At 34.7% G+C, this 12981-nt stretch overlaps 1 protein-coding gene across 15 annotated transcripts in view; it reads left to right on the top strand.

Annotated features, from left to right (window-relative positions):
* Positions 1 to 12898, top strand: part of LOC106180122 (liprin-alpha-1) — a 72548-nt gene extending 59650 nt beyond the window's left edge. For 5 of the 15 annotated variants that reach the window (XM_087001614.1, XM_087001615.1, XM_087001611.1 and 2 more), the window contains 12 exons: positions 804 to 890; positions 1294 to 1466; positions 1980 to 2170; positions 2522 to 2596; positions 3918 to 3993; positions 4346 to 4427; positions 4756 to 4956; positions 5270 to 5445; positions 6215 to 6312; positions 6815 to 6990; positions 7629 to 7697; positions 10302 to 12898. In XM_087001614.1, the coding sequence (XP_086857740.1) occupies positions 804 to 890; positions 1294 to 1466; positions 1980 to 2170; positions 2522 to 2596; positions 3918 to 3993; positions 4346 to 4427; positions 4756 to 4956; positions 5270 to 5445; positions 6215 to 6312; positions 6815 to 6990; positions 7629 to 7697; positions 10302 to 10526 (1629 nt within the window). In that variant the 3' untranslated portion in view covers positions 10527 to 12898. Of the gene's footprint in view, positions 1 to 803; positions 891 to 1293; positions 1467 to 1979; positions 2171 to 2521; positions 2597 to 3917; positions 3994 to 4345; positions 4428 to 4755; positions 4957 to 5269; positions 5446 to 6214; positions 6313 to 6814; positions 6991 to 7628; positions 7698 to 8847; positions 8915 to 10301 lie in introns of all 15 variants that reach the window. The other 10 variants (XM_087001624.1, XM_087001613.1, XM_087001622.1 and 7 more) reach the window with 7 other exon arrangements.
* The last annotated feature ends 83 nt before the right edge of the window (positions 12899 to 12981 follow it).

Genomic DNA, 12981 nt, shown 5'->3' with positions numbered 1-12981 from the left:
TACTATCTATCAATCTATAACCCTGCTTGATGCACAATATATAAGTAACATCATGTTTCTAAAAAAGCAAAATGAGAGTAAGATCAGAAAAGCAAGGGTTCTCTCTAAATTATTTCTTTTTCATTTTGTATGAACTCCAGTCTCTGTTCTGCATGAATTTTTGTATTTCTTTCCACTTGTTATTGTAAAAAAATAGATAAAACTTGTAATTGTTTTGATAACATTAATAATTTCTTTGACCTCATACAAATGACTTGCTAACAGCTAGGATGCAAAATTGAGGAAATTTGCAGATTTTTTTCTGCAATATTAATAATTTCTTTGACCTCTGAGAAGTGAAATACTAACCAGGATACAGATGTTGTAAAATTAAGCATAGTCTCTGATGTAAGACTCATACTCTGCAATGCCTCTGTGGCTCTGTGTTTTCTATTCTTCAAATGAGAACATTAATTCCTGTATATTGATATCAATATCATAGCTTACAGGCTAATCCTTACAAAATAGCTACATTACAGCAAAAACTGGGCTCACTTTTGCATTTAAAATCATTTTTGGCTGAAAACCCTTTTACTTATTTAAACACCCTTTTCTCCACCTTGAGTAATTCTTTTAATTTGACTGAATTGAAGAGATTATCAGAAAGTATTATGCCAGGTTGTCAAACAAAATAGAAAAGAAAAAGAATATCAAGTTAGAATGAGCCCAGAAGAGCTTCAGCATAATATTGTCGCCTCTCTGCGTGTTAAGATGGCTTCAGCGTAACATAATCGTATCTCTGAGTGCCAACCTCCTTCCTTCAGGCCCCGGCCAGTATGTCTGCCCAGCACATGTACGCTCACTCCGCCTCCACACCTAACATTGGCCTGGTCTCGGAACCTCCGCCTAAGGTAGTCAGTCAGTCAGTCAGTCAGTCGCAAGCTTTCTCCAGCAGATATCTCTTGTTTTAACAAATTAATATTTTCTTGCTTTGTTGATGATGGTAATTGATATTACTTGATCTTTGAATATGAAAACCAGTATAATTCTTTGCTATGATTTATAATTACTTATTGAATCAACTAATGAGTTAACATGACTAGTTTTGTCTAATTTTAATGCTGTTTTCTCTTCTGTTTGAAATAATATCTATATTGTGTATTTTGTTGAAAATCCTTAATTAGGTATTTACTTTCAATGCCTCGCCATAGATAACATTTCTTAAAGTAGCACTTCACTGAAAGAAATCACAGATGAATTATGCTGTATAATACTAATGTAGTGATATTTGAAATTTTTTCTGTTTGCCTCTAGCCCTCCCCTCCCTACAGCCAAGATGATACTTGCCTGAAGGAAGAGAACAGACCCATCAAGTGTGAATCTAGTCCGCCTACGGCAAGGTCGCTTAGGCTGGAGAGAGTGGCAGCAGCGCTGGCGCAGAGCAGCGAAGAATTAAGGTATAAAATGGAGGACGCAAAGGCAGTTGGGTACGAATGCGGCACGTGTCAAATTTGACACAAATTAGACATAGACAATAGTTTTTTTTTTTTTTTTTTTTTTTTTTTTTTTTTTTTTTTTGCTTGGTAAAATTTCAAACATTGTGATTTCATTTGATGGAAGTAAATGTTGAATATGGTTATATAGGATTATCACTGACTATTGTGTAGTGATGGTAAAAAAAGAAGTGTGAAAATGTCTTGCCTCATAGGTAAAAAATACCTGTTTAGTCTCTTTAAAAAGTATTTACTTTTTGCCATAAACTTTTTGAAAAAGTTATGTTGTCAACAAGCCCACATTAGGTAAAATTAACAATTTACTTTGCTACAAATAACATAAAGGCATCTCTTGTTGTGCAAGGTGTTACAGTTTTGTTGACGCCACAAGGTGGAGCAGAATTCTGAAAAGGACATGTTGCAGTTTTTCATTACTAGAACCTAAAGATTGGGGGGATGTCTCACCATACAACCACCTGTATGTTCCCAATCTTTAATGTCTTGTAGGGCGTCTTTGGACGGCAGCGGGTCCCACAGCACCCCTAGCCCACAGAGTAGCACCAACAGTAGTCAAGACTCCCTTCACAAACAACCCAAGAAGAAGGGACTCAAAGGCTCTTTAGGACGATTTTTCGGTAGCAAAAAAGAAAAGCTAAAGAGCAAGGAAAGTCTACACAGGGATCTTATGATGCCTGCAGGTAATGTATATCTACGAATTTTATGGAAAATTTTTGGAGGAACTTGACTTTGAGGATCTTGCTTTAAGAATTGTCCATGTGCAACGTGGTGATGCTATGTATATTTGATTCCTGTATTTATGCATCCTGTGATGATATTAGTGTCTGCTACTCTCTCAAAGTTCTCTGCATGATTTTAACTGAAAAATCTTCTTTATTTATTTTTTTTTTTTGCTTGCCTCTGATGCATGAGCGTGCGTGACAACATTGGTTTCACTGTGCCTCAGTATGGATTATTGTTATTGTCATTGTCTCAGTTATAATTCACTGCTTGAAAAAACATCTTGTATTCATTTCACTCATGTTTATTAGACATGACAGCTTCACCTAAAATGAAGAAGAGTGAATATGTTGGGAGAAATACATATGAAACATTGCAAATAACAGGTATTGCTGCTTACTGGTGGGTGACTGTAGCTTAGTTTGGCTGTAATTTTTTTTCTTTTACTTTTTTCTTTTCTTAATTATGTATTACTATCTACACAATATAACTCTGTTTTACCATTTCTAAATCTTTTATGCTTGTTCCTTTGTGTCCCTGCTTGTTCATTTTCTTCAGAAATGATTCCTTGAAAAAGGGGATAATTCCCATTGAAACTACCAGTCTACATACATCGATCCAGTTTCCCAGAAATTCTCGCTGAATGCAATCAGTGTAGCAGGTTAACACCTCTTCTTGTGTCCAACAAATTCTTATAATCACCACCTTACCTGTATTCTACTCAATGCCAACGGCGTGTTAATCTTTTAAACTGATTACATTCAGTGAGAGTCCTCTTGGAGTTGGATCGATCTACGTAGACAAATAGTTTCAATGGCAATGAGCCCATAGATTTGCTAGTTGAAACAGCACAATATAATTGGTGTAAAAAGAATTAGTTTCTGGAGCAGTGGGGAAGTTGGTCAGTCTAATTAGCCAGATGGACCCCCATTGAGGTTGTCCAGGGGAAATGCTCATAACTGCCTTACATAGATCAGTTGTTGGCCAACTGACCTCACTGACCAGACTGCTTAATGAGAGATTTTGAATTCTTTGTAATCTTATTAGTTCATTGATGAACATAGCCTTAATTTGAACTTTTGGAACTTTTTTATGTAAGGTTTCCTTTACATAAAGAGGTACTTAACATGAATTCTTATTATGATTATTAGGAGGCTCTGTTTAGTATATGTTTAGGGTTTGAATCATTTGTAGCACAAAAAATAATAACAGAAACTTGTTGAAATTTTCATAACTAATGTTATTGGGTGTTTTTGGATATCTCTTATGTATGCTTAACTGACAAGTTTTAGCACCTAGGCTATTACGTTTGACTATATATATTAGACATTTTAGTTATCTTGTGTATATAAAAAATATATATACATCTTGTTTATATTTATGCTGATGGTTTATACTGAAGATAGATGCCAACAGTTATTGAAATTGCCTGTTGAAAATACTAACCATATCAAATCTATTGTGATTCTTGTGAGGATAACTGTTTTACTAGCTTCAATACTGAAAAAATCATTTGGCATGCAGTGCTTTGAAATATATTAGACCCTCATTTAATTGAGTGTAATTGTTAATGAATCACATTTCTGCTACTAAATATATATTTGGTTATCATTAGGTGAAAGTTATGATAAGACTATGAACTGTAGAAATCCAGGACTTTTTGTAATGACATTTAAGGTGACTTATTTATTATAATTTTTCATTCAGGAGCAGGAGAAAGTGATTTAACTGGTGCTGATGCTATAGGCTTAAAATCAGAATTTGACAGAAGGAAAAAGAAGAAGTAGGTCTACAGAAGAACAAAACATTTTGATTTCATTGCATCAGAGTTGTGCTTGAACTGGTTTCTGAGTCATCTGCAAAAAATGAATTTTTTGTAAACATAGATTTAGCTGTCATTTGATTTTCTTGCAGTAAAATAAATTTTTCTTGTTGATTTTTATAAAAGGAAAACTTTATGTAAAAAAAAAGCTTTATGATTAATGGTAATAAAAGGAAGTCATGGCATTTCCAACATTCTTAGGCTAATTTTACTTTCTTGCCAGCATCCAATATCCAGTGATTGATCTATTTTATATTCAAGTTAGCTACATTTCTTACCAGTAATTATGTTCTTGTACTTTCTATTTATTCAGAGAGGAGCTTTTAGAAGAAGCTATGAAGGATAGAACACCTTTTGCATTATGGAATGGACCAACAGTTGTAGCTTGGCTTGAGGTGAGACATCCACAGTGATCAGTGTTAGTTATCAGTCTAGTATTCCATACTCTAAGAATTTCATCAGGTCATGGTTTGACCTTATAAGAGAACGATAATATTATATTGAATTGAATGAAATATTTTATTTTCATCAGTAAGGTAATTAGGGGAAATTTTATGGCAGAATAATAATAATAATACTGCATCTGCTGGGTGTTCACATTTTGATAGTGTAAAACTGACTCATTTCAATCCTTCTATAGATGGGAATTTAAATAGAATTACCATGTACAAGAATATTTTCACCTTTCCCCCCTCACTTATTTTTTCCCCTTTTCCGACCCAGCTGTGGGTAGGCATGCCAGCCTGGTATGTCGCCGCCTGCCGTGCCAATGTGAAGAGTGGGGCCATCATGTCTGCTCTGTCTGACCAGGAGATACAACGAGAAATAGGGATCAGTAACCCACTCCACCGGCTAAAACTTAGGCTGGCCATTCAGGAAATGGTCAGCTTGACCAGTCCATCTGCTCCCAAGACTACCAGGACTGTAAGTTGTACTGTGTGTTGTCACATTAGAAATCATGTGGAACAGATTCACTTTGATGATGAATGGTGTATCTTACTTTTACTTGGTGGATGTTGAGAAAAAAAGACCTCGCATTTATTTGGCATATTGATTTCTCACCATTGAAGCCTGCTATTTCATTCATTCAGTATTAGTTGAAAAAGAAAAAAAAAACTTGTTCCTCACTTCAGCCTCTTGCTTTCTCGCTTCTGAAATATGTTATTTCATCTATACTTACTGAAAAAGAAAAACAATCAGATTTTCTTATCTACAGTATTTTATATTATATTTACAGCCTCTAGCTTTCGGGGACATGAACCACGAGTGGATAGGCAACGAGTGGCTGCCATCGCTGGGTCTACCTCAGTACAGGAGTACTTTCATGGAGTGTCTGGTGGACGCCCGCATGCTGGACCATCTCACCAAGAAAGACTTGAGGGGCCAGCTAAAAATGGTGGACAGCTTTCATAGGTATTAGGGACTGATTTGTTTTATATACTATGCCTATAGATTGGGTTGTGTGTCCTTTCATTGTTTTTTTCATTAAAGAAGAGATTTTATTTCAAGGTACTTCACATCAAGATAGCTTATCATTTGGTTTTGATCAAAAGTCATTTGGAAGTATTTCTCTCATGTATGTCATGCTGTTTAATTCCATGTTCATGCATGAAATCAGTCAGTTTGTGGATATGGGTTATTATATCACTGGCAAAATTGTATATAATTATATAAATCTGCATCATAAAATTTTCTGCTGAAAAAAAACATTCATTAAAAATACACAATAATATGTACAGCTGAATGTAGCAGATGGAGGGGCATGACCAAAAATAAAGATCCCATTCCCATTGATTTTAGATTGATCTATCCCTGTGGGGAGTCTCACTAGATTACTGTCAGCTTAGCCGGCTTAAGCATCTGTACCGCCGACTGAAAGCTGTAAGGGGGTAATTAACTATGGTGCGCGCTTGGCTGACTGCAATTTAGCGTGAACCCCCAGGGAGTTAAGTCGATCTACATCTAAATCTCTGGATCGATCTTAATCCCTGGGAATGCACTCAAAGTTCACTGTTGTGCTAAAAAGCTCTGGCATTGTGACATGAAATTAAGGCCTTTTGTTTGCTAGCCATGCATGAATATACATTAGACCATATGGCACTGTACACTATACACGTGTTCATAGTTCAATAATTGTGGAAAGCTAAAGATTTTTATTTGTTTGTTTGTTTGTTTGTTTTAGGACAAGTTTGCAATATGGTATTAACTGTTTAAAGAGATTAAATTATGACAGAAAAGAATTAGAAAGGCGGAGAGAAGAAAGTGCCACAGAGAACAAAGGTATGGGAATAACAGATTTTGCTAAAAGTACTTCTGCAAATTTTAAAGGTCAAAAGTTTTAAAATTTTATAATTATAATAATTTTGTTTATTTATAAATATTACAAAATATGAATAGATTGTATATTTAACTACTGTTATAACTACTGTAAAAACTGCATCAGATAGTGGTAACGTTCAACGCTTAATGACAGTGATTTAGTTATCAATGTTCTTTTCACCATCATATGCATGTACAAATGCAGGAATTAAATGTTTCATTTGACTCTTGGATTCTGCTTTTACCATGATAAATAAAGATGTTAGAAAAACGTAGACCAAAATATGACATGTCCAATAATGTTATCGGAATCATTTCATTTTTGAATCCCTCAGTTTGAAACACATGCACATACAAATGTACAAACATGCATATGTATGTGCGCATGCACGCACACACGCACACACACACACACACACACTTTTTAAAACCATTGATTTCTACCTATTTCTCTGTCTTCCAGATGTACTAGTATGGTCCAATGAACGTGTCATAAGATGGGTGCAATCTATAGGACTTAAAGAACACGCTAATAACTTATTGGAGTCTGGTGTCCACGGTTCCCTTATAGCATTAGATGAAAGTTTTGATCATAACAGTATCGCATTAGCTCTGCAAATTCCCACACAAATCACACAGGTGAGTGAATGTTAGATTATGTGTATTAATATGAAATGTCCTTCACTCATGAAGGATTGTTCTTCAACATGAAACGGCAAAAAATAACCATAATTGGGTACCCCTTATGTTGTGGTAAAAATTGGAACATGCTTTACAGAATTTTAAAAGGAAATTTTATAAACAAGAAAGAGAATTTTTTTGTATTGTTTCTAAACAAAGTGCTAAAGAGGTTCCCCAAAGATATTTCATATTTTATGCCCCCTATAGTAAAATACTGTAGAATCATAGACTTGTCTGCTCTGGTGTGAGTGTAACACTAACTCTCATGCTGGGAACCTTGATCTAAAACAAAGTATTGCCTGATCTGAATTGACAAGCAAAGGTTTTCCGTGTAGTTTTGCAAGGTAAAATGCTCAGGTTTAAAGGTAAAACACTTCATTTTTATATGTGCACATATTTACAGGAAATATTTTTGAAAGCGCTCTTGTCTGATCAAATTATTGAATGCACTTATTATTTGCCAAGTTTCATGTGTCCTGTTACAGAATAAATACTGTTTAGAAAGTCTCAATTTTACTGAATTCTGCCTCGAAATAAAAAAAAACACTCATTTTCACATGATTTGTGCTTTTCAAATGTTTATTTTGAATTTTCAGGCAAGACAGACCTTGGACAGGGAATTCCACAACTTACTAGCAATAGGAACAGATAGAAGATTGGATGAGGTATGTGGGATGTTTTTTTCCCCCTCCCTCTGTATCATTTGAGAGCAAGACTGTTTTAGGTTAAGGGTCATGTTTAAAGGATTGTTAAATCAGGGCACGGTAAAAAAAAGTCTGTTGCCAACCAGCATGAGTAGACATAGAAGCATGAAAGTTGGTGTTACTGCAGTGAGGGTTTTTACCAATAAGTTCCAATATATAGAAATGCATCAGAAGCCGCATTGTTAATTCATAGCATCAGTCAAGTGCATTATGTGATGGATTAAATGCAGTTTAAGTTTTGATCCGAGTTGAGATTTGACTGCATTTTCTATGATGTTTATTTGCATGATAACATAAAAAAAGTCATGTAAAGAGATTAATGTTTTACTTAGATAAGTGACAGAGTGTTGATCTGCAGTGATACTGAGAAAATGAAACTAGATTTTCCCAAATATGTTAACAAGGCACCATATTACATATGGTTCAGTCTCATGAACGAAAGTGTCTTCCATTTTTCTGCTTCCATTTTCATCAAAATTGACAAATGTGAACATTTTCACATTTTCTAATTCTCTGTAGATAAAATGTCACATGCGAACTAGCACTTCATCAGGAGAAGAATAAATTGTCTCTAACCAGATTTATCAAATAGTTTTTTACTTTTTTTTTTTTTTTTTTGGGGGGGGGGATATTTTCACTTGAATAAAAAAATCATGATAAGCCTTTTAGATGGACTGTGGTATTAAGCAGTCAATACTGGTGATGAGAACAAAAAAAAAAAAAAAGTAAAACAGTTTGGATCACATTTTAATGGTTTTGTTAAGTAAATAGTTTTTGATTTTTTTTTTTTTAAATATTCAATTAAGATGGCTCCTAGTTCTTGAATATATATATATATAATATAGGTGTATAAAAAACATACCATAACTGCAGCTCTTGGCAGTTCCATATACCATATACACCTCATCATAAACTATATTACTAGAAAATCAAAGCTTAGCAATATGGTGTAAGGGAATACATGTATACATTGTATTACTATATTATATGGGCCTAGGAACATGGATATAGCATCGCTGAAATCTTTGCAGCTGCTTCTGTGTCAGCTAGCCATATAGTGTCACCATGTCTGATGTGTCATGTCTCTTCTCTCTTTTTCCATTTTGTCTAGTTGGGTACTCGTAAGCACCAAGTGGTGACCACCCCTTGAGCAGCAGTGGCTCTACCTGTAGGCACAAGTACCTTCCTCGTTCAATGTCTTCATCGATGTGCATGCATCCCATTGTGCAAATTGAATACATGTTGATTTTTTTTACGATTCTTTGCTCCCCCGAAGTTCTAAAATACGTAGATGTTGTTAGTTGGTTCCTGAATGAAATAATTTTGAAAGAGACAATTTCAAGCTAGGAGCTAATACAAATTTTTAGTGGAGTTTAAGATTCAAGATTTCTGCTTGGTTGGATGTTTGGAAACTGTATTATGATTTGACTATGAAGAATGTCTTTCACTGATGCCCTTTAGATATTTATTGGAGCAAAGAATAGTGAAAGTGTAATATATTCATTTTGACATGATGTGTAAATGTCAGGCATACTACTTTCTCTGCAATTTATCAATATTATTCATCATGAAGGCGATATTAATATTTCAGATCACTTTATCCCACTTTAATTCCATTATATTTATGGCTGCATATATGTATATGTACGTGGTGTACTACTGACTGCTATGACAAATTCTATGCCCACTGCAAGATGTTGATAATTCTCCATGTCAACTGACCTTATTGCTGGTCTGTAGACGGCAATTTTACCGTATCAGTTGTAGATTCAGTGCAGTACTGCTACATTTTACAGTCACATGTCATCTAATACATTGATGACTGGGTATCAGTACTGCACTGATTGAAACACTGACATTTTGTTAACTACAACGTGTAACAGTTACTGTATATATGAAACTTATATTTTTTGGTCCCCCTTGTACTCCTTGCATGTAAACCCCTCTCCCTTTTTCCGTCCCCCCATATGTCCTTATTTGCATGTCATCATTATGTACTCCAACTTTCCACCAGTGCATGAAAGGATAATGTCATGGTAACAACCCATCATTACTAATCTGGTAACCTTTTCATTTCTGTTCAGGATCTTTTTATAAGTTTGTTAACAGAGCGAGCTGTTTGGATTGTATATATTTTCTAGCAGGATGAGATTTATGGAAAGACTCTTTTTTTGCATGTGTCATGTTAGATAATGAGTTAAAAGAAAATATGGATGAACTTTTTTTTATGACTTTGGCATTAATTTTAGAGACATTTTATTTTCCCCTTAAAGATATGCATGGTCCAAGGGTATCTATTTATGTCTAAGGATTATTTAATTCTTGAGATGAGTTTCCATGATCTTGCTACTTCATAAAGTGCCCTGTACAGAATAAGTGAGTTGTTTATTTAGAGTCAAGAATGAAAATGATAAAATAATTTAAATTTCTTTATTTATACCCACTCCCCTTCTCCATGATAAGTTTTTATCGAGTCTTAATTTTCTCATCAGTTTAAGAAATAATTAGCCATTGCAGGCTTCACATTTGATGATGTATGATTCTAAACTGTTGTTTATTTTGCAGGGAGATAGTGGGAAGTTACGTCGAGGTCCATCATGGCGCAAAAAGTTAAAACAAAAAGACAGTCCTGCTAAAGGCGTGAGTCGAGACGAGGTGGCGCCCTATGAGCATGATGGGAATTATACCGTTCAGATGCCACCATACTCACCCAGAGCGCCAGGGAGTAGCGGTTCCAACGCCAGAAAAAGTAACAGCAGTGACCAACACAGGACTTACAGTAATTCATAAAAGGAAAAGCCTTCAGTGTTTTGACACCACCACCACTCATGCCATTTGATCAAGGAACTTTGAGATTTCACTGCCACAGATTTCATGGATATTGGGACCCAGTTGAAACACTCTGTAAAATTGCTTTGACTGCCAGACAAAAGGCTGGTAACCCTGCTGGTTATGCTGACTTGTTTTCTGCAACATCCCAGAAATTTCTGTTAGTCGCCGGCCTCTTGGTCCTGAAACTGTTTCAGCTGAAGTGCAAGCACTACTTAAAGAAGGCACATCGATGTTAAGCTGACAAGTTTTCAAGGGCATATTTATTTGTATGCTTTACCTGGAATGCCATGTTGGTATGCCATTGTATTTGAGAGTTTTGCACTCAAGAGTATGAACACTAAACAAATCATGTCATTTTAATGAAAAAGCTGCAAATTGAAAATCATGTTCCATTCAAATTCTTATTATCATATTGAACAGCTTTTATAGATATATATATTATACATAATTATGGAGAGTGCAATATTAGTTTGTGTGGTTAGATGCTCATACTTAAATTCTGTTAATTATACTCCTCTATCTAGAGCCTGGTGACTTATACCTGCCATTAAACATCACAGGCAATAAGTATTGTGCATTTCTACCTCAATTTTAGCATTTACAACAACATCCTGACATTCATTTTCTAAATTGTTTAAAAAAAAAAAAAACAACAGAGGATTTTGGGCAAGATTTTCTTCCTATTTGCAGGGGCTTTGCATGGGTAACTAGAGAGGGAGGAGTGTATTGGGAAATGATGAGATTCTCTTTACAAAGACTACAGTTAGGAAAGAGGGGTGTCTACCTCCTTCAGCAATCAAGTTACAGATTTCAAAACAAAATTGTAAGAGTGTGAGATGGTGTTACGATTTGGAGTATACTTTCGTCCAACCAGGGAATTTTTTTTTTTTTGCATACTTTATTCAGTTGAAAGAGAAGTATTTTTTTGCATACTTTCGTCAGTTGAAAGAGAAATATTTTTCACATACTTTCATCCAACAAGAGGGAAATGATTTTTGCATAGAAAGTTTTTTTTTTTTCTAAATTTGGTTAAAATGAAGAGCATAAGCATAACACTTCCATACCACAGCTATTTATGACCAAGAGATATATTATTAGTAACCCCTTGAAATAGCCACACATCTGGTATGAGCATGAAATGAGCCAATTCGAGTGGTGTCTAGACATTGAAGGGACTTGAAGCGTTGAAAACTCAGGTGTTTGAATTATTTATGTGCAAATACTTTCAGAAAGAGGTTTTGAAAGAGCAGTATGGATTTTTTTTTTCTTTTAAGAGGTCACACTAAAGCTGTTGATGGAGAAGGGTGTCCAAAGGGATGGACATCGGACATATATACTACATGTAGATACAGGCATGAGATAGTGTACAGTGAGATTAGAGCTATAAATATATAATAATAAAATTATAAAAGTAGACTGTAAATAGTTCTGTGTGTAGAGCTAGATTGTAAAATTTGTCAGTGATTGTATAGAAGTATTGTGCCACATTATCAGTAACATGCCAAAACTGGAACTGGGGGGGATGCCCCAGATTTCAGCCACTACGTGTTACCATTATATCTAGTGATAAGAATGTTGGAGTCAGAAGGAGAAAACAGGAATCATGCCCATAAATGTATCTGCCTCTGTATTGAATTTTTTTTTTTTCCAGTCTGCAGTTTGTTTTCTATGCCTACTATTTACTAAATGTCCCATTTGATTTGCATTGTATATTTGTACATGATCTATATGTGATGCCAATGTGGATATTGCAATGCATACACAAATACTCGACAGTGTATCAGTTAGTGAAAGCAGAGAGAGCATTAACGAAAAGAATTGATGTTAGGATTAAGGTTGCAGATTTAAAGAGAGACATTTACAGGAAGAAAATTGGAGAATTTGTTTAACACTTGTTTTCTGTTTACTCAACTTAGGTACTGACATTACTGCAAGATGGTATAATTATTCATTGTATAAAATGAGCAAAGTATTTTTTCTGAAAGCTGGTTTAGGTACAACTTTTTTAAGTTAACTCGGTCTAGCTTTTCTGTTACCTGAAATGGAATTTTTTAGAAATCATGATACAGAATGAAACGTATTTTGACCTTTAGGATCAAGGTGTATTTGTTTGGTAATTTCAGGATTATTTTCAGTTTTGACAGTGAAATAGAAGTGAAAGAAATGTTTGACAAGAAGGATATTCTGCATCAGTAAGATGCCTGCTGATACACAAGCCCTATAAAACTGTGCAAGAAGTGTTACTAGTCATAAAGAAATCATTAAGTAGGTATTGCCATTTCATAGTTCTCCTTAAGAATATACATAATAAAGGACAGTGATAGAAATTATTCCAATTTTAGTATTTATTTTCGATGTATTATTTTGCAGGTTTACATTTTCATTACTTGAATCTACTCAAATTATTGGAGAC

The sequence above is a fragment of the Lingula anatina genome, chromosome 1 (genome assembly GCF_051362555.1).
Source record: "Lingula anatina isolate TDL-2025a chromosome 1, LinAna3.0, whole genome shotgun sequence".
Taxonomy (NCBI): Eukaryota; Metazoa; Brachiopoda; class Lingulata; order Lingulida; family Lingulidae; genus Lingula; species Lingula anatina.
This window is presented reverse-complemented; position numbering and strand designations above follow the sequence as displayed.